This window comes from Callospermophilus lateralis, chromosome 3 (genome assembly GCF_048772815.1).
Source record: "Callospermophilus lateralis isolate mCalLat2 chromosome 3, mCalLat2.hap1, whole genome shotgun sequence".
NCBI classification, from domain to species: Eukaryota; Metazoa; Chordata; class Mammalia; order Rodentia; family Sciuridae; genus Callospermophilus; species Callospermophilus lateralis.
The window spans coordinates 27,853,189-27,874,462 of NC_135307.1; the positions used below are offsets into that span (position 1 = coordinate 27,853,189).

At 49.0% G+C, this 21,274-nt stretch overlaps 1 protein-coding gene across 1 annotated transcript in view; it reads right to left on the reverse strand.

The window, feature by feature from the left end:
• Positions 1–2,706: 2,706 nt before the first annotated feature.
• The window catches only part of Ift43 (intraflagellar transport 43), a 79,770-nt gene continuing 61,202 nt past the window's right edge, over positions 2,707–21,274 (reverse strand). The window contains exons 6-9 of the mRNA XM_076848075.1: positions 3,951–4,023; positions 3,608–3,683; positions 3,103–3,165; positions 2,707–2,965 (exon numbers count right to left, since the gene is read on the reverse strand). Coding sequence (XP_076704190.1) covers positions 2,846–2,965; positions 3,103–3,165; positions 3,608–3,683; positions 3,951–4,023 — 332 coding nt within the window. The 3' untranslated portion in view covers positions 2,707–2,845. The remainder of the gene's footprint in view (positions 2,966–3,102; positions 3,166–3,607; positions 3,684–3,950; positions 4,024–21,274) is intronic.

Genomic DNA, 21,274 nt, shown 5'->3' on the forward strand with positions numbered 1-21,274 from the left:
CCCCGCTCCCCTGAAGCATCAGTCAGCTTTTCTGCCCCTCTGGGCCGATCACGCAGGGACATGCAGCAGTTGGAGGAAGGTCTTTATAAGACTGCCTGGCACAGGCCCAAGAATGCCTGTGACACGGGAGGGAGGTGACTCTCACACCCAAAGGCCTCTTCTGGGATGAGCCAGCCTCGGGCACGAGGAGGCAGAGCATCTCCTTTCCCCTGGTCCCTTCCACCCCAGGCACTAGGAGCCCCTGATACTCCCCAGACAGGCTGGGCCCCGCCCCCTCCTGGCTTCCTGTTCCTTTTACTGGAAACACCAGTGCTTGGACCTTCACCTTCTTCAGCTCTTTGCAGCAACATCACCCTCTCGGGAGGCCTCTCTGACTATCCATTTGAAATTGTGGTCCCGCCCCAGCGCGGCCTTCTCCACTCTGCCTTGCTCTTCTGCACAGCATCCACTGCCATCTGAGGCACCTGCGTTTTACTTCCCCTCTGCAACATAAGCTCCATAAGGGAAGGGCTCTGGATCTGCACAGCCTTCTACAGAACCTGGCAGGTGGCAGGTGGCAATACCTTTCATGGAGGAATGCATTTCCCCATCAGGTTCAGCCTCTGAACAGCATCTCTGCAGCTATCAGCCAAACACACTAGGAGGATTTCATTGAGCCCAGCAGGGACTAACCAAGCCTTCTCAGGTGACAGGAGCCAGCCGAGGAGAAGTGGGTAAGGAGCCAGTCAGTATGACATATGGAGGAGCAGCACCCAGACTCAGGAGCCCTGCAGGACACCACAGGGCTGGAACCTGTGGATGCTTGTCTAGTCTGTCCTACACCTGAAGGCCATCTGCTGGGGAGGTTCTCTGAAGTCTGGGCTATGTGACACTGCTGGTTGTCACATAAGGAAGGGGTCTCAGGAGAAGGACAGGACAAATGCAGATTCTAGAGTATCTGCTTAGAAGATACTTTACCTGGGTCTGCTGTGCCTCCCCTCTGCTGGCTTCGTGCCCCTCTCCCTGGGGACAGGCCTCCTAAGCTCAGCCACATGGACAGGGCTCACACCGTAGGCCTGAATACACTCCAGGGACGAGAATGGCATGTGCTCTGGGGACGGTGGGTGGTAGCGGGAGTTCCTCCTAGGGAACTGCCCATTGTAATCTGCAGCACTTTCCTAAACCAAAGGCAGCAGGGGGTGAACAACAACACAGGTGTTAAAATGTGCTGCAGTCAGGAAACTTGGTTTTGAATTCCAGCTCTGCCCAAGTACTGGATGATCTTGGGCAATCTCTTCACCTCTCTGAACCTTGGCTTCCTCATCTGTCAAATGGGACAACCACAGTACTTGTTTCACTGGGAGGACCCAACTAAGTAATTCCTACATGCTGAGCCTAGTAGCTGGCACGTAGTGAGAGCTCAGTAACAGAACTTGTAGCTGCTACTGTTATAAAGGGAGGAAGGAGTCAACCCCAGTCACTTGCTCAGGCTGGCTGAAGACCTCCAAGGTTATCCAAGTCCTGAGGCAGTGGAATTTGCCAGTAATTAAGAGACCAGCAATTCAGCCCTTCTCCTTTGGGTTTCAGAATGAGGTAGGCTCAAGAAAAACCAGCCCGGATGGAAACTTCTCAGTGGCCACAGGAATCATTCCAAAGACGGCCTGACTAGGGCTGCAAGTGGGACTCTGGAAAAGGAGGAAACAGGACCCCCAAGCCACTGAGTCCCTGAGTTTATTAATTAACAGACAAGCATTTGCTCTGCCTGCTCCAAACACGTGGCTCACCAGGGAAGGGCACCTTAGTCACACAAAAATAACCCCCCAGCGGGTTTTTGATGTGTGGAGCCTCTTTGTTTTTCTGAATTTTAATGAAGGGCTTTCCAGGAAGGATGAGAGAGGCACTCAGGGCTCCCTGTGGCCAAGGAGTGGGCCTCAGTCAGCTGCCGCCACCTGCACGGGCCTGAGCCAAAGCAGGGGCCTGGAGAGGCTGGCAGGGGAAGGTCCCTGTCCTGAGATGTGTCTGGGATTAAGCAGAAAAACAAAAACAAGAGCATCCGCTTAGGGGAAGGCTGGGCTCTGCTCCCTGTCAGCAGTGGTGGGAGAGGGTGCGGCGCAGAGCAGAGCAGCAGCTGTGTACCCGACGGTCAGAGGCTGGTCAGAGGCTTCTGTGGTATTCTCAGGGAGACTCGGTTCGCCCCTCCCAAGGAGCACCTGGAAGGGGGCTCTGGGACCATGTAGCACAAGGGAGGTGTGGGCCTTGGAGCTCAAGGCGTGGGGTTCAGGCGGGTAGGGACGGTGGTGGAAGGGAGAGTGTTATCCAAACAGCCACCAGGCCCTGAGGTGACCGCAACTCATAACCGCCGCCCCCTCTCCCGCTTGCTCCTAGCGCCAGCTGCCTGGAAGACAGAACAAAGCAACGGTCCCGCCACAGGGCCCCATGGTGCTCAAGGGCCAGTCAGAAGCATCATGCCAGGCCAGGCCCTCCCAGGACCAGGGTAGGCAACTGTCTGCAACCTCCCGCAGGGCGCACTGCGGCCCCTTGCTGCAGGGAGAGAAGCTGCGACTGCCAGTGGGGGCCACTCCTCCCCCACAGAGCTCTCCTTGGGCTCTTCAGCTCCCTGGAGCTCAGAGCTGCCCTCAGACTGCTCACGAGTCTTTCCAGGTGCACACTGAGAAGGAGAGGGCTGGAAAGAAACCGAAGAGGCATCCACAGAATAAAGCCATTTATTACATGTGAATGACCCGATGTGGTCTACTGAAAATATTTTTATTACAAAATATTCCATATAAAAATTCTTATCCGCTTGCAAGTTTCCTTGACTTGAGGCCTACTGCATTGTTCCAGGTCTGAGGCAGAGGTAATGCGTTCAGGTGTTCCGAGGTGGTCCTGGGGGGTCCTCCTTCTCAGTGTGCACCTGGTCCCACTCGGTGAGGAGCTCCGAGGACACCTCCGTGTATAGATGGTCCCAGTCCCAACCAACATCGTCCTGACAACAGGGGTATCGCTTGGTAAGACAAAGAATGGCCTTTCCCCTCAATGGCAGCCACCTTCCCATGCATCTGGGCCCCAGGGAAGTGCAGGCCAGCCTGGAGGGACAACGGCGAGGGGCTTCTGCTACTGTACCTCTCGTACTTCATGCTCTGGTGCCAGCACTTTGGTGAGGAGCTTCAGGTCAATCTCGCCATCCTGTGAATGCACAAAAAGTCAGTTGGGACCTTAAGGGCGGTCAGGCAACAATCTCTTGCAAAGCAAGGACAGGGTGTTCGAAGGTGTTTGAATTCCCCACAGACCCAGGGACATGCCCTCATCAGAGGCAACACCTGAGGGGGCCACAGGGCCACTGAGAAAGGAGGAAAGGCTACGTGCTCCACGCTGGGCAGTGTTGGCAGAAGGGCCACACCAGGAGGACAGTGCATGTCCTCAGGTGAAAGAGGGCACGGCAACAGAGCAGCAGGGCCCGGCCCTGGGAAACACCGGAGGATGGTGGGCCTGGGCACACCACGAGATCCCCGAAGACACCACCTCCCAGAGGGTGGACAAGGCGCTGTACGGCTTTGGGGGAACTGAGAAATCTCTCTGCAGGGGCTGCGTGGAACCTGCCCCTCTGTGCAGAAGCCGTTCCACTCACCAAGGTCTGAAAGGCCGAGTACTTCATGAGGTCATTGTCCAGGTCTCGGTAGGTCATCACCCGGTTCACCTGGATGCTGAAGGACAGGAAATGTGAGGAGGGACCACAGGCAGGACAGGTTCCAGGACTACTGCTGGGCTACTGTGCCCAGAGCCTGGTATGCAGCTGGGAATGACCAGGGTGGGAATCAAATGTGTGAACTAGTTAGGAATTCGGGACGGAGCCATCACCAGAAAGACTGCCTCTACACTGGGGGGCAGCAAGGCCCTCTCCAGAGGGTGGCTGGGTGTGTTAATTTGTCTGTTCTCTATTTCGTTGCCAGTTTCTGACTAACTGAACCTACCTCGGAGGCGATGCCACCTGCAAAACAAAGTCCTCCTCCTGCACTTCTTCCAGATCCGGGATGATGGGAATATCTGCAAGGAGAGGAGTAGGCTCAGCGGTCCACAGCACACGGGATCTTGCCAGCTTCTCCGTTTACCATGGATTCACCTTCCACACTTAGCTGGGGGCTGTGCGCTGGGGGTTGAATGGAGTCTGGCCTCCAGGAGTTCCCGGCATAGGACTGTGGCACCAAACTAGGGCACGTTAGAATCAAAAGTGGAGCCAGGCGGGTGGCGCATGCCTGGAATCCCAGTGGCTTAGGAACTGAGGCAGGAGGACCCTGAGTTCAAAGCCTGCCTCAGCAAAAGTGAGGCCCTAAGCAACTCAGTGAGACCCTGTCTCTAAATAAAATTCAAAATAGGGCTGGGGATGTGGCTCGTGGTTGAGTGTCCCTAAGTTCAATCCTGGGTACAAAAAAAAAAAGTGGAGCTTCAGTAATTTGTGACCCCCAGGCCTTTCCCCCATAATGTGCTGAAGGAGAACCCCCTGGTGGGGCTCATTCATCTGTACTTTTCCCTAAGATTTCTTCAGTGACTCTGATGCGTGCAGCAGATTGGGAGCCTTGGGGTGATCTCCAGAGAGAGAAGGAAAGAAATGAGAAGAGCCTCCACTCTGTCCCAGACAGCATTTGGGGCTTGGAACAGAAGAAAAAGGAAAAGGAACAGATGCATGAGCCTGGCGTGGTCAGAGACAGAACCGAGGATGTGTAGTGTCACAAAATCATGTCATTGTGAGCACCACCTGATCATGACCAATACCAAGGCATGCATTAAGTCTAGAAAGCAACCGTCACAGTCTGGGTCACAGCACTCAGCTGCATCTAAAGGACTTTTTACACCAATGATGCAACCTGGATCCCCAACTTTGTTTTGGTGTTCCGGGCTCCACCTGGCAGGCTGAGGAGAACAAACACCACCCAGTCTAATCATCACACTTCTCTCGCTGTCTCGCCGGCTTCCTTCTCTGAGACACAATTAGAGACATATGCGGAGACCTGAGGCCAGTCCTTCTATCAGCCTAACAAAGTCACACACACAGACTGAGAGACGGCGTGTCACTTCATTGTGGCATCTTGCTTCAGTTTCCCAAAACTGCCTGCCCTCATGGGGACAAATTAACTCCCTAAAGAAACAGTCATTACCGGCTCCAAATGAGCATCACTGGCTGGTTGAGGGGTTTCGCTTTAACCTATCAGGACAACAACTAAAAGAGGTGGGGCAGGAGAAAAGGTCAAGTGGGGTAAGAAAGGCCTGGAATTCCCAAACCAACTGCAAACACCAAAATGAGGAACATTCCAGAGGAGAAAGTGAAGACACCCCTCACTTCTGCTTCCAAGGACTGAGTTCTATTTTATTTCCAAAAGAGGCACACGCTCACTCCAGCAACAGCTGGGAAGACCCTGGTCACTGTCAGCCCCTGGTTATTTAGATTTTGTGAGAGCTCTAGTCCAGCCCAGCCGAGTACACAGACGTCGGATTCAAGCTGCTGCCTTCATTACTACTTCTCACTACAGACTCACAGCTGTTGCACCTGGAAAAAGAGAGAGAGGGGGCAAGAGAGAGACGGAGACACAGAAAAGAAAACAGAAAGAGACAGGCAGAGAAAGGAAATAGTGAAAAGGGATAAAAATAAAGAGAAATTGCTGATAGGGATAAAGAAGAGACACATATACCGCCCCCAAAATAATGAACCAGGTTCAGCAAGTCCAACGTCTATAAAGAAGCTGTTCAAGCTTAGATCATATCTCCCTGGCCTTGGAGAGAATTAGAGATGGAATTTGCTAAGAGTCTATTTCTTATGCTAATAGAAATTTAGCTTCCTTTCTCGCTCCCCTTCTGAGTGATTCATACAATCCATTGTGTGGGCTGCTCAGGCTGCTCTGCTCCTTGAGCCCAGGCTGTGTGGGGCTCCCTGGCTTTGAGATGGTACAGGCCCTGCAGAGGGACCGGGGAAGCTGGCTGTGCCACGTGCCATCAGCAGTGTGACAGTTTTGGAACGAGCCAGTTAGCTGCCACTAGTGGCTCTCCTCGGTGTGGAGTCCAGCCTGAGATGAATATTCAGAAGTTGGTAAGGAAATGCCCCACGCTGAGTTTAGGGCCCAGGACAGGGTCTTCTCAAACTCCCCTTTCCCTCGGCAACTTTAGCATTTGGGTCCTGTCAGCTCTGCCCAGCTTCTCTGAGCTCGGAGGAATTGCACTTCTGCCCAATGTCCACTCTCACTCCCCGTGGACCTCCCTCTTGGTACCCACCCCCCTCCTCCAAATGTGCACAAAAGAATGTGGGGCTGGCCCATCTGTGACAGATCAGAGGTCAGCGCGGGCCTTGCCAAAGGGGCTGCTCAGAGCGGTGCTGGCGGGGCTGGCCGCACAGTGGGATTTCTCTCTAATTGGAAAGCCTGGTGCCCAGTAGAACCCGGTGAACCGCCTGAGTGGGACAGAGCCAGCGATGACAGCCAGGCCAAGGCAAGCTGGAACATTCCGGTGCAGTGACAGCTTGAGCCATCGCAGCAGAGGCAACCCATCCAATTCCCCGCCCCCAGTGGAACAGGTGGCCGTGGAGCAGGTTTTGGGCAAACTTCAAAGAACTTCACAATTTTACAATTTCTAATTTACAGTCGCAGACAAGTGTCTGCTTATGTGTACGTGAGATGGTCTGGGGACCTGCTTCTCTCTGTCCCCCATACCCCCGCCATATTTACCATGAACAAACCTAGGAGAAAAGAAATGAACTTGATAAATCTGCTTCTTCACCAAATCACCCACAAGGGATGATCCAGCTCTGCTTCCGGTCAGAGACAGTGACCTGACCGGCAAATGTGGCCTGGTGACCAGGTCTTGTAGGTTGGGAAGGTTAACATTCAAAGCACATAGTTTTAACAGAGCTGATGAGAGGAACTGAGTATGAGAATACTGGTACAGTTGAAAAGCTACCACTATTTTTATTTTTTGCAGTGTTAGGGACTAGAGCACATTAGGCAAGTGCTCTTACCACAGAGTTACATGCCCAACCCATCTGCTGCTATTTTTAAAATCCTACTATTTTATTTTTATTTATTTATTTATATTTTGCATTTTTAAAAATTTGTTCTATTTAGTTGTACATGACAGCAGAATGCAGTTCAATTCATCAGACACAAATGAAGCGCAACATTTCAAATTCTCTGGTTGTACATGGTGCAGAGACACACCAATCATGCAATCATACATGTACCTAGGGTAATGATGTCCATCTCATTCCACCATCTTCCTACCCCTCCCATGACCCCTCCCACCTCCCCTTTGCCCAATCCAGAGTTCCTCCATTCTTCCTATTCCCACCCCACCCCCCAATTATAGATCAGTATCCATTAATCAGAGAAAACATTCAATCTTTAGTTTTTTGGGAAAAATCTCGCTAATTTAAAAATCCAATAATTATATTAACTTTGTTCTCATTTCCCTCTATGCTGATATTATTCGAAGAACATTAACAGTAGCAACAAGATTAATAAAGTAGGTGCAGGATTCCCATCAATAGCTTAAGAGAGCAGGCTGGAGACAGGATGGCCCATTACAAATCCTGTCTCCACCACATACTGGTGGTGTGACTTTATCCTCTCTGAGCCTCAGTTTCTTCATCTGTAAAATGAAGATCATTACATTCTCTTCAGATGGTTTTTCAAAGTATCAAATGCAATAAACTTTGTAAAATACTAAGCACTGTGCTCAGTACATAATATTCACTATTCTTAACAGATATTATAATATTGTGCATGAAGAAAACCCAGATGCTCCTACTTTGACTTTCTCATTGAATCCTGCTCAGGCCAGTCATCTTTTTAGAAGACAACAAGACTAAATCAAGATTAAGCAACTCATGTGAGGTGAAACCACTAATGATACTATTAATAATGCACCGCCAGGCAAGGGTAGGCTTCCCTCTCCAAAGTGGCACCCACCCTACTCTGCTTCCCTTTTAAATGCAAAATGGCTTTGAAGACACCTCCTCCTACAGTGGAGGGGTGAGGCAAGGCCTATAGTTAGGACACCTTTATTTTTGCCTAAAATTTAATGTCCTTTGTTCTTGGGTATTTCTCTCATTCCTATAACTGTAAATAAGCTAAGTCCTCTCTCTCACAAGCCCCAACTTGCTCCTTCCCTCGAGGTCAAATGAAACAGAACGGTAAAAATGCATTCACACCACAGAACCTGGAAATGTCACCCGCTATGTCTTACTAAACTAGCTCTGAGGAGGACAAGGTGGCCTGGTACTGGAACAGCCCCAGAGGAGGAGATGGCAAGGCAAGAGAGCTTTGAGTGGCCCCAGTGCCCTGGGATGCAGGTTCCCCTCCTGTCCCAGTGCCACCCTCCCACCCAGCATCTGCTGTGTGGTCCCAGCTCAGACCCCTCAGCCCAGAGTCCTTCGGGGCCTTGCGCTTTCTCCCTGCCCCTTGGCTCTCCTGCAAGCTGCTCCACAGGCTCCTCCGCCTCACTTGGTGCCTGGTTTGCCACACTCTGGGAGATGCTATTTGTCTGCTTGTTCCCTCAGTTCATTCATTTGGGGAGCATCAGCTGAGCACCCACCAGGAGCAAGAAGCCAGGAGAGGTGGTGCCAATAATTGGCAAACAGAACACAGCTTGCGGTCTTCAGGAGCACCAGCCAGATAGGATGGCACACACAAATAAACGTCCTGCTTATGTATCAAAATACACAGTGGGAAAGAAATTAACTGGATTCCACGATAGACAATACCAGGGAGACCTGTTTTATTTTTCTGAAGTAGAAGTCACATGACAGGTTACAGGATGGGTGTTATAAATTCAAATGCTATAAAAAAGTTTAGCATGAAAATTTTCCCTTCCTTCTATGAGATCCAGTCATCTCATCTCCCTAGAGGTAATCACTCAATTTCTTATATGTTTACTGAAAAGCATTTCTACATATCATAGTATATATGCCCCCCCCTTTTGTGGTACCAAGAATTAAACCCAGGGGTCCTCAACCTCTGAGCCACATCCCCAGCCCTTTTTAACATTTCATTTAGAGATAGGGTCTCACTGAGTTGTTTAGGGCCTCACTAAGCTGCTGAGGCTGGCTTTGAACTTGTGATCTTCCTGCCTCAGTCTCATGAGCTGCTGGGATCACAGAATATGTGTCCTTTTAGAAATGTCTGCAAATGGGATCAGGCTACTTTTGAGTTGTTCTGAATCCTCTGTCCTTGTCCATAGATCGATGTATCTCATTCTTTTCTATGGCCACCTTGTATTATATTAAATGCTCCCTAATGCATTCAACCCAGTCCAGAAAGGGTGAATAGGGGGCACGGTGTGAGGAGCCAGGCAAGGTCTCTGAGTGAGGGACAAAGTAACTGAGAACTAAAGGAGAAACAGGATTGAGCTACTAAGGGGACAGCAGGTGCAGTAACCTGCAGCATTGGGGAACCTGAAAGCAGGCTGGCACGGCCAGGAGAGCACTATATGGGTGAGGCAGGAGCAAGGGCATGGGATCAGGAGAGAAAGGCCCTGCACATTAGCTGGGGGACACATGCTGGGCGCCTGACATAAGTGAGATCCCACAGAGGCAATTAGGGATGACCAAGGTGGACTCAGTGTGGCAAGGTTACAAAGGGAAGCTCTGTTCATAAAAAATAATAAATCAGGCTGGGGATACAGCTCAGTTAATAGAGTGCTTGCCTTGCATGCAGAAGGCCCTGAGTTCAATTCCCAGCACTGCAAAAAAAAAAAAAAAAAAAAAAAAACCAGAACAAAACAAAACAAAAAAAAAGCGTTTGCTACAAAAAATAATTAAGAGAAAAAGGAAATATATATGCCCCTTCCTTGAGAATCATCTCTGAACCCAATGGGCAGAATTAAGAGCTCACTATTGTGTCCTTCCATAATCCATTCAGGCCACAGGTGCTCCTCACTTTGCAGGAAGTAGGAGAAATGAAATTTGCCTCAGCCCCTTGGCTGAGGGTAGAGACACATTCCAGTCACCTCTGCATTCCCAAGGGCTGGTGAAATACAGGATAACTGAGCAAAACTGAATCAAGAGAGGCCCCTCAAATCTGAAAAGTCACATGTGCAGAAGGTCAATCCCCTTTGTACAGTTCAGTTACAGTACAGTCCCCATGGTGCCTCGGTAGGAGTCACTCCCCAAGGTCAACCAAGGAGGATCCATGGAGACTTCCTGGATGTGATCACATCATGGCAAAGACTGCCTCACTTGCAAGCTGGGCCCATGGGAAAAGTCAGTGATTATCCAAGAAGCAACGAATGAAAGGGGCAGAGAAAGAGTCATTCAAATCTGGTGAACTCTGGACCCTCTGGCTCTATCCCAAGGCTGGGCTGCACTGCTCTTCACCAATCTCCATGTTCTAGAAGCACGCAACAGAGGCCTGCTAACACGGGCAACAGCCCTGAGAATTTCTTTCAAAATGAGAGATCACCAAATAGGGAACTCATTTTAATACTGTAACTACTGCCACCTAACAGAGCCCTTAGCAAACCAAGACATGAAACCACAGAAATAAACAAGTGGTACCCAAATAAACAGCAAATAGAAATGTACAGAAACACCCAAAGATCAATTATAACTGGTTTCAAAGATGCAAGAAGCTGCCATTCGCCCTGAAATATGTTCTTCGGGAATAATATCATCACATGCAGGGATTAAGACGCTAACTACCCAGCGAAATCCCAGAGGGACCCTGTTCTGCTTCCGTGGCTTGACAGTAAAAAGCCGAGCTGCCTCTTCTGGTGAGGTGGCCTCATTGTGGCAGCCCGCACTCCCACCTCGATTGTTTGGGAAACACTGGAACAGAAAGGGATTTCTTAGGTGCACTCAGCTAGTCACAGGTGACCCAGGCTCTTCACCTGGCAGACACTAAAGTCTCACAGGAAGGTGCAAACAAAGCAGGCTCTGAGTCTGCCTCCCAACCAGGCAAAGGTGTCTCAAGCAGGAAGCCCCCTCCTCTGTGTCCCATCGGGTTCTAGTCTTTGATGATTTCCTTTTTATCTTTTTCTTCTTTCTTAAAAAATTCCTCCCGACCAGTGCTGGGGATGGAACTCAAGGCTTTGCACATGCCAAGCCGGCGCTCTACCACTGACCTTGTGGGTGGTTTCTACAGAGCTACATAAAGTCTATTCTGTATCCCAGCACTATTTTTTTTTTGGCACCAAGGAGGGGGGTGCTTAACCACTGGGACACATTTTATTTTTTTATTTGTTCTTGTTAGTTATACATGGCAGTAGAATGAATGTGTTTTGATATATTATACATATATGGAGTGTAATTCCCATTCTTCTGGTGGTACATGATGTAGAATTATATTGGTCGTGTAATCACATATACATATGGGATAGCAATGTCCAATTTATTCTATTATCTTACCTATTCCCATTCCCCCTCCCTTTCCTTCATTCCCCTTTGTCTAATCCAAAGTATTTCTATTCTTCCCTCCCCTCCCCTCCCTTCCCCCTACTGTTAGTTAGTATCCACATATGAGAGAGAACATTCAGCCTTGTTTTTTTGACAGGGTCTTACTAAGTTGCTTGGTGCCTCACTAAGTTGCTGAGGCTGGCTTTGAACTTGTGATCCTCCTGCCTCAGCCTTGTGAGCTGCTCGGATTACAGGCATGGGCTACCGTGGCTGGCTCCCAGCACTTTTTCTCACCTTGTCGTCTTAGTTAACGATACAAGGGGCTGGCTTACCTTTCCTTTACTGGGTCCCTTAGGTATTTACTGATGATATCTGTCCTCTCACTTCATCTACCAACTCAGCTCCCAATCACAACACCCTTCTGGGCCACACACAGTCTCCTCCCAAGCTTCTTTCTCACTTGGCCTTGGCCACTGCAGGGTGTCCATCACAGGCTGTGAGGGCTCACCGCCACCATTCACAGCCAAGTTCAATAACCAATCCACATGAAAGAAATCTGGACATGCCGCCTCATGACACCCCAATAAGACCAGTCCTGACAAACCCCTAATTCTGGGCCAAAAGTCAACAGACAATAGCAGAGCTCACGACCGAAACAAAACAACGTCCATATTTTTAGGAGATGGCAACTTTAAACTAGAGATCATTATGATTTTTCTCTGCAGCTGCAAAACTTTGTTTTACTGAATGCTGTTACCTTCTGCATCACGTATGGGGAATTTTAAACAGGCAAATGGAAGAAGGTCTGATTGAAGATGAAGTTAAGTGAAAGAAATTGGTCTCATTTAGCACATGACAGGATTCATCTGTGTTCCCAAGTCCACTGAGGTGGCATCATGGGCGTTTCATATTCATGAGCTGCTGCGACACTATGTCCCCTCATTTACAAAGAGCCGTGTTCAGCAAATTCTGTCCCTGTGGACGCCCCGTGCATTTCATGGTCTTGTCAGAGAGACATCAAACGCTCCAGTAACCAAATACCAGAAAATGGCTTTAATTAGTGGATCTCAATCGTATAAATAATTTTTTTTCTAAGTGAAAAAAATGGAAAATTTTTGAAAAAGAAAAAGAAAAGAGAGAGCAGCAGGCAACAGGCTTCAAACACCCGAAGGAACAAGGGAAAGAGGCGGTCTCGAAGGAGCTACTGAGCTGTCCCCTGTGCTCCCTGGATTAGGGACGAGGGGCACAAATGCATCTCCAGGTCCCTGGCAGGTCCACCTTAGGAAGACTTGTCCCTTGCGCTTTTACACTGGGATCTTGCTACACCCATCTGGCAGATGAGGGGAGAGTGTGAAAGCTGTGACAGTGGCCAGAGAGCCACACTGCTCAAGTGGAGGAACAGGGCTGACCACACACACAGTCCTCAAGACAGAGTGGGACATGGGGGCAGGAGTCGTGCACGGGCAGCTCCCTAGGGAAGCCTGCGATGGGGAGACAGAGAGTGGGTGCCCGTCCTGTGGTGCCAGCTTGGGGTGGGCGTTTACGTCTGTGTCCCATGCGCTGAGACTCCTCTGCGCTCCTGCCAAAGTGAATCTCTCATGATGCTGGCGGAGGAGACTGCAGACCTTGAGAGGTGCAAGGTCAAAGTGGTTTTCCCTCAGCCCTCACGCTGGGAGGACTCTCAGCGGACGATGGGCTGAGAGCACTGGCGTGGTCCCTGCCTGGCCTCTCCAGAGTGGGTCTCTGGCTGGGCTGTTGGCAGAGAACAGGGCCTGCTAACAGTGGCGAGTGGGCTCGGGTGGTGGGTGACCTCCTTACTGCACCCCCAGTGAGGCCGCAGAATTCTGAAGAGCTATGGGCACAAGGCCCTGGATGGAAATGTTCCCCACCACCCCATCCAAGCCTACTGAAGGCCACTGGTGTCCACAGCACAGCCAGTCGTGGACCAGGTCCCCGCCTTGCAAGCAATCCACAGGCAGCGCTCAGGAGGGACACGCAGGTCCCCACAGGGTTCTCTAGAGAGGGACTCCATTCACCCAGGAGCCTTAAGTGATGTGATTCTGAGAAGACTTCAGTGTCACCTGTCAGGGTGGCCTCTGGGGACACCGTGAGTGACAACTGAAGGAAACAAGGAGCAAGGCCCCTCCGCGAGCTCCCACGAGCTCCGTGTGCGGCTCTCTCCAGCTTTCATCTGCAGAGCTGTGTTAAGGACAAGGAGCGGGGGAAGGACTTTAAACAGGACGGAGGAATGAAGTGGCTGGAAGGAACAGAAAGCTGCAGCTCCCCACTGTTCAATGAGGCCCGGGATGAATGACACGGTACTAATGTGACAGAGCGCCTTCTTCGGGGCGCCAGTCCAAGCATGTTAGAGACGGGCATATCTGATTCCATTTCATCCTCTTCATGTTTCGCTGGGAAAAACAAGACAAACTACACTGCTTTCATTCCCAATCCTCGGGTTTTGTATTTTTCCTTATATATATTTATTAAAAAAATGCTCCTTTGATCGGTGCCACCCGTGACACCCCCACATACGGAACGCTTCTGAGCGGTTCCCTCCGCGCAAGGCCACTGCTGGTGACAGCCAGCTGGTTTTGATCACAGCCATCCCGAATCGGATTTTCATAAGATAGATGAGGAGTCTTACTGCTGCTCTCTCTCTTATCAGATGAGAAATGGAGGGGGAGGGGGAGGCAGGGTCCTGAGGGAACAGCGCAACAATCAAGGGCTGCGAGGTTCTTTCTCTGTCCCTATGCTGCTGCAATTTTCAAAGGAGTTTGCCTCGGGCACTTTTAAATGATGGTGTCTCAATTCTGTAATCATCTTTCAAGAGCTTTCTCTTAAAGGGTCTTTTAGGTAAACCTAGTCCGTCAACCACACTTATGGACTTGGGAATCACATTCCCAGTGTGTCCTCCTGCGTGTGTACGAGTCCATGTGCACCACACGCACAGGGACACCTGTGAAGCTTGAGAGAGGAAGGAAGATCCACCAGCTGCCCATCACAATTGCCTCTCGCTAGGGTAAGAGGATCCCGTCACCCCGCCCCCCCCAGATCCCTACCTTCTCTAGGTTTTGCTGGCTCATGTCCTTCTTTAGAAACTAACCTCCATTTTGAGCATCAGAAGGAAAATGTTTCTCCAGCTGAGGGCTAGGTGATGTCCTAAGTCCAACCTCAGATGCATAAACATCCCTGTGCCCTCCCATCTCACCTGAGCTCACCTGGTTGTCAGGCTCCAAACTGAGAAAGTGAACCACAGCTGTGGGTCCAGGAGTGTGTGAACAGTCACCAGCCATCCGGGCTACACCTTGCTGTTTTTGGACGAAGACTATTTGGTGCAACCTGTCTTTTTCCATGGCAGACAGCATTAGGCTTTTTCTTTATACAGGTTCCATCACTTGAAAGAGACCTCATAGGACACTGACCCTCTCTCTCCTTCTGGTCAAATAAAAATCTAAGGAGTCTGAGATCTCCCTGAGCAGTGCTTCTCCCCAATGTGGCCCTGTGTGTTTAGGATGTCACCTGCTCTCAACCCTTAGCTGCCCCTCTCTTCACAACTTCTTGGAGAAGTGTCCCTGTCCTTCCCCAGCTCACAGCCATGCATGGGCATCTGTGTGACATTGAATGGGAGTATAACTCTGTCCTATCCTGATCCTGTCTTCTGAATTCATTGAGGACAGAAGCCAGGGAGTCACAGAACAAATACCCTGATCTCTGTAATGATTTCAGGGAGATGTAACTCTTTACTTCTGTTGGTGTTTACTGTCAGATGATTTGCTCTTAATCACATTCCTCCAAACAGACCACAGGCTGCTGATGGCGTTTTCCTAGTTCCTGGAGGAAGGTTATGCCTGTGTGCATGGCACAAGACTTTTCGTTCATCCTTCCCATTCCAACTCTTCAGATGGGCACATGCAAGGAAGCTACTTACAGAAACAAAGAAAATGGGACCTCAGAGGAGGTTACTACCAGCATGTTTTGGGCAGAGATGTAATGGTAGTAATTTGGGGCTCCCAGATGTGACCTAAGTGATTTCGGGACACCCCCCACCCTGGGGCATAAACACACTCCCTTCCAGCTCCATCAATGCAGCAGGGGGTCTGGTCAGGACTCTGGGCTTTGCTGTGCAGCCCAGCAAAGGTAAGGAAGAACATGACTGAGCTGACCAGGAACTAAAACCAAGCTTAACACAGTTCTCCAAACTGGAATTCTGCCTCTTGTAGCAGAGGGGGGCAGAAGAAGATAGCAAACCAGTCTCTATCCTACTTGCTGAATCAGGTAATTCCCAACATCTCTCCCTCTGGTGGACTTCCAGAAACCTACTCTGTGATGACATATGCTCTTGTTAGGCTAGGTTCATGTTGCCTTGCATCTCCTCCTGCAAAATCCAGGGCCAAGTGAAAACCACTTCGCTCACTTAATTAAAAAAACCCTTAGGAAGTCCATGTAATTTCTGTAGTGTCTTGCTCACTCTGGAGCCCTGCTCTGGTTAAACCCAAGCCCTTGTGACGTCAAGGATCTACATTTATTAGAGTTCTTTTTTCTTTCTTTTTTTTTTTTTAGCTGCCAGGAACTTGGCTATAACCATCTATCGAGAAAGAACTAAATTCAGATCCCTGGTCTAAAAGGTGCATCCCACTAGAAATCAGAAATCTTGGATCCTAGATCCACCCCTAATTGGCTGATCTTACACAATTGCTTGGCAACTCTAGTCCTAAGGTTCCTTATTACCAAAATGAGGTCTCTAAGATAGCTGGGTGTCCACTGGCATATATCCATGAGATTGAAAACAAAAAAATAAGCAAGACTCTTTCTCTTAGATTCATCTATTATAGTCCTTCGAAATATTCCACAGTCACAGCCATGGCATGCAAATAGAGCACTAACCCTTTTGTAAAGCATCAGTGTAATAAAAATCCCTCTTCTATAATGCAATCAGCCAGTGGATTCCACCTCTAGCCCTCATGGACTCCGTTCAGCATGCTCGTGCTCCCACCATCACCTGTACCACTTCCTAGCGTCCTCTTATAGTCCATGCAGTCTTTCAAATGTCGCTATCTCTGTGCTGCTGCTTTATTTCTTCTGCTGTGTCTGAGGTGGGCTGCAGGGAGCTAGGAACATGGCATTTCAGAGCCCACGCAGTGCCCTGGGGAGCCTCTGGGCTCACCAAACCTCCCAAATTTCCCCAACCCATCCAAGCCCACAGAAACTCCATCCTCTTGCCTTAAAAGGTTCTCTCCTCTGAAAGATTCTGCATAGACACAGGAATTCATTATGCAAAAGTAATCTCAGTGGACTTGATGGAGAAGAAAGGATAACAAGAAAGAGAGGACCGGTCAAACCTGAAAATTCTGTTTCGTGTGACAAGAGCTTTAAGGACCTGGCCTCTTTAGCTTTTCTTTGTTCAGCCCAGACACTGTTGTGGACAAGACTTCACAGGAACAGGATCAGCCAACGGGTGATGCTGAGAACCAGTGGAGGAGAGCAAAAGTGCAACAGGGTGCTGGAAAATCGCACAGAGGCTGCTTCTTCAGTAGGCGAGGCCAAAGAGCAGCCTAGAGCCGCTACCAGCTGAGTGAGAGCAGAGGGATTAGGAGATGCGAGACCACATCAGATCCCCAGCTCTGCCGCTTACCAGCAACGAGCATGCTGAGAAGTTAGCACAAAGCCACCCGCTAAACTTACAGGAATTTTGCATGTGAGTTTGCTGTAGTTTCAATCATAAACAGCTCTCTGTGTCTGTGTTAAAGGCTTGGTGCCAGCTTGGTGGAAATGTTAGGAGACAGGGCCGAGGAGGTCCTTAAGTCATTGGGGTTGTTTTCTTGAATGGGATTGTGGGATCCTGTTATCTTCCTCTTTTTCCTGGCTTCTTGGCTAATGAAGTAAACAGTTTGCTCTGGCATGAGCCTCTTGCACTTATCAGCCAACACCCCACTGGAGGCCCAAAGAAATGGGCCTCATCTTAGACTGGAGCACCCAAAATCATAAGCCAAAATAACATTTTTCTCATTATATATTAATTATCTCAGGTATTTGGTTATAGTAATGGAAAACTGACGAAAGCCAGGTTGTCAAATATAAACATCAATAAAGATGAAGTTATACAATTATAATTAAGCTATATTAAAAACAAAGGTAAAAGATCCTCAAACTCACCACTTTCTACATGTTAATACACTTTACTTCACCTGTGCTCTTGAAATTATCTACATACGATGCACTTACAGGGTGGAAATATGATGTGACTGTGACGTCCTAACTTTGTGGACACTGACGTCATGGTAGTAGCTTAAAACCAGCCATAGCAGGAATATCTGCACCACAGAAACTGGCAAACTGTTTCTCTCCTGGAAAGCTGGCTATTGATCTGCCATCACATCCTGGCTTACTGGCCATGTGACCTCAGTGAGTTCTTCAACTTCACAAAGCTTTGATTTTTTTTCTGCCATTAGATGGTGAGAATCACAGCGTCTCAATTGCTGGGGGGGTTAACTGAAGTACTGCAGGTAAGGCACAATGCCTGGTGCGTGGCACACACAAACATTAACTGTCAGTACCACTTCCTACAAGAATGACTCCTTTTTCAAATTGCTTACCAGGGTCCTATGAATAGAACCAAGCACAGACACAAGAGAGGGCAGCCTAATCCAGGAACAAGTGAGTACAAACCCCCACTCCTGCTCCTGTGCTTGGGAAGGGGAGACAGGCAGGGTTTAGAAAGACTTCAGTGACTAGTCCCAATAACTCTAAAGTTCAAAAAAACAAACCTGTTTGAAGAAGCATTACTTAATAAAACATCAGTGGTAGTTGTAGTAGTTTAAATAAAATCAAGGAGGCAAAGGAGCTAGGTTTAGGAGCCACCTAGGAAGCTCCATGAAGCTGTCTTAAGCTTGAGGAAGGAATGCAGTACACCGTGGAATGTTCTAAGGGAGAATGGAGTTGAGACACCAGGGTTCCAATTCATCTGTCCTTTATTTTTTGTACTGGGGATTAAACCCAGGAGTGCTTAACCACGAGCCACATCCCCGGTCCTTTTTATTTCTTATTTAGAGACAGGGTCTCACTGAGTTGCTTAGGGCCTTGCTAAATTGCTGAGGCTGGATTTGAACTTGAGATCCTCCTGCCTCAGCCTCCCATGATGCTGGGGTTACAGGTATGCGCCCCTGCACCTTGCTAACTGATCTTCTCTTAAAGAATTCTTCTACTTTTTCTTTCTCAACATTGATGCTGTTTAGGCTCAGAGTGACTCTTGATGTTTGTAAGAGAAGGGATGAAGAATATAGTCAAGGGTTAAGCAAGGAATGAAAAAGAGCCCAAAAGAGAATCAGAAAGCCCAAGAGAGAGATAAACAGCGAGTGGAGGACATGGAGGGGTGGCAGAGAGATGGTCCTCTAGAGATAGCATATTTCCAATCCCACTGACAGCCCAGCACTTCACATCTCCTCCAGCCTGGCTGCTTGGCTGTGTTCAGCCACTTTTACCTATTTTCCCTGTTGACGTGGATAGAAAATTGAGCAATTACCCTTAAACTCAGCTCTCAGATCATCCAGATTGCTACACTTGCGGAATTAAGTCCCAATTGCCCCTGGCTAGAAGTGGCTCGCCTAGGCTTGTCCTTTAGGAATTAAATACTTTTTGGTTGGCCAGAAGGATTTATTGTTGCTAAGGTTTTGAGGTATTCAATTCTGTCAAGACTGTATCTTAGGATGCAAAGGAGCCCCATCTCCAGTGAAGCCAGGCACACCCAAGAGCCGGGACTGCTGGGAAGGGGAGTCCCAGTTCCACTCACAGCCCTGCGCGACACCAAAAGGCCATGGTTAAACACAAGAATCACTGATGGCTTTTTTAAAATTTTAACTTGTGCTTTCAGAGACCTTCTACCTTTTAAAGACAAACTGTGGGGCTCACAAATTCTTTTCTAATTTGAATTTAGCTCTGAGTAAATGATTTGAAAGTTGAGTTCTTGTCTAATTGCGCATTCACTCGTTGTTTTATCCTGAATATTCTTCATCCTTTTTTAAGATAAGGAATTTCCTTTCTTATATCCACGGCCTCTCAATGCATTTTATTTTCTGTGCTGGGATCAAACCCAGAGCCTCTTGCACACTAGGCAAGCGCTCTACTACTAAGCTCCGTCCCCAACCTGTGATGTTCTTTTGTTAAAGTTTCACATTCTGCCCCAAGTTTACTTTCTGTGAGCTGGTTTTAGAGCTGGAGAGACCACGCAGGCCTTCAAGAGGTTAGGGAGTGACATAACCTGGTCCTTGCTCTCTCCCTCCTCTCCCCGCAGCCCCACTACCACCTCTCCTGAAGTTTACGTTGAAGTTTGAAAGTCCCTGCTTCAGAGTGGCCTTCCCGCATCACCTGATCCACATCAGTCTTTCGGTTTTTCTTTCTCATAGGGCCCTGCACTCTTCCTTTGGGGCCCTCAATCACAATTGTGTGTTTGATCCCTACTTCCCTGACTGGATAAACTGCACGGGGACAAGGACGGTGACATTTCCTTCACCACTGCCATCCCCAGAGCCCAGCCCCGCGCATCACAGGTAGCAATGTTCAGCAAACAGCTGCTGAAAGAGTCTATGAGTGACTTCCCCAAAGTCACCCAGACAGGCTGAGTTCAACCCTACTCCAGATCTGACCTTTCTCTAATGCCTTTCAACTTTCCATGACAGGAGTCCAGGGCCTTCGGACAAAGCAGGAACTTGATTCTCAGAATGGATGATAATGCCACTGAAGGATGGCCATTTCAAGACCAGTTTTACCTCCCTACAATTTTGGGACCCTACTGTCATGTTGGGGTCTGTCTTGTCATCTTCCAGCTGTTCTCTGTTACAAATTCAATGCCCCTGAAGCACTGCGATGGCGACAGCTGGGAGTGATGGAATCATCAAGGTGGATGACTGCTGGTCTTTACAACTGCATCCAAGGCAGAGCATGTAGGGCGGCTGAGGACTTGTCGTTGAGGATGGATGAGACCAGGCTTAGCTCGGCAGAACCAGCTTCTCCTCTGGTCACCTGAATTCCTTCTTCACTCTCCACCTGGAGTCTCCTCTCAGATCTGGCGTCTTACCTTGGGAGGCATTTCTCATTTTTCTCTAGCTAACCAAGCCCTACCCATCCTTCGGGATCCAGTACGAGTTCTTCCTTTTACCTGAAGTGCTCTCAGCCCACAGGGATTTCTTCCTCTCCTCAGTTCAAGGCCATTAGTAACATAACCCACCGACATGGCAATCACTGGGGGCTGCCTTGACTACTTAACTCTTGTAGTGCTTTTGATCTTTTATCTTCCAATAAGGTCCCGAGTTCCTTTACAGCAGAGGCCCATAAGGTCTTGTGAAGGACCTGTGGACCAGTTCTCAAAGGCCTAATCCAACTGGTAGATGCATTTCATTCTGTTTACAAAGTGCTTTTATAAAATTCTTTCTTGGGGGCTGGAGTGTATGTAGCTCAGTGGTAGAGAGCCTGTTCACCATGTGCGGAGCCCTGGGTTCGATTCCCAGGACCAAGAAATAAAAAATTTGTCATTTTTTCCCCCAGTTTTTATTTTTTGGTGCTGAGGGTTGAACTCAGGGCTTTGTGCATTCCAAGAGCATGCTCTACCATGAGCTGTGCCCCCAACCTGTCACTTTTCAGAAATACATTTGAACACTTTGAGGATGTGCCCCCTCCCCTTCCATCTTGCCGTTTCACAGGCTCAAATCATCCACCTGGACTACACAGCCATTGGGCTGACAGCCTGGCCGTGGTCTTGCAAGCAGTCCCCACACAGGACATTCTTGTTAATCAACATAGCACAAAGCCACCTCTAATCATCACCGACTCTTCCCCTTCTCAGTTTGAAGACACGCCTCATCTACCCCCAAAGCTCTCTCCTCCCTGTTTTTCTCTTCTCTTCCCTGGGAAGCAGGAGGCATCAGTGGA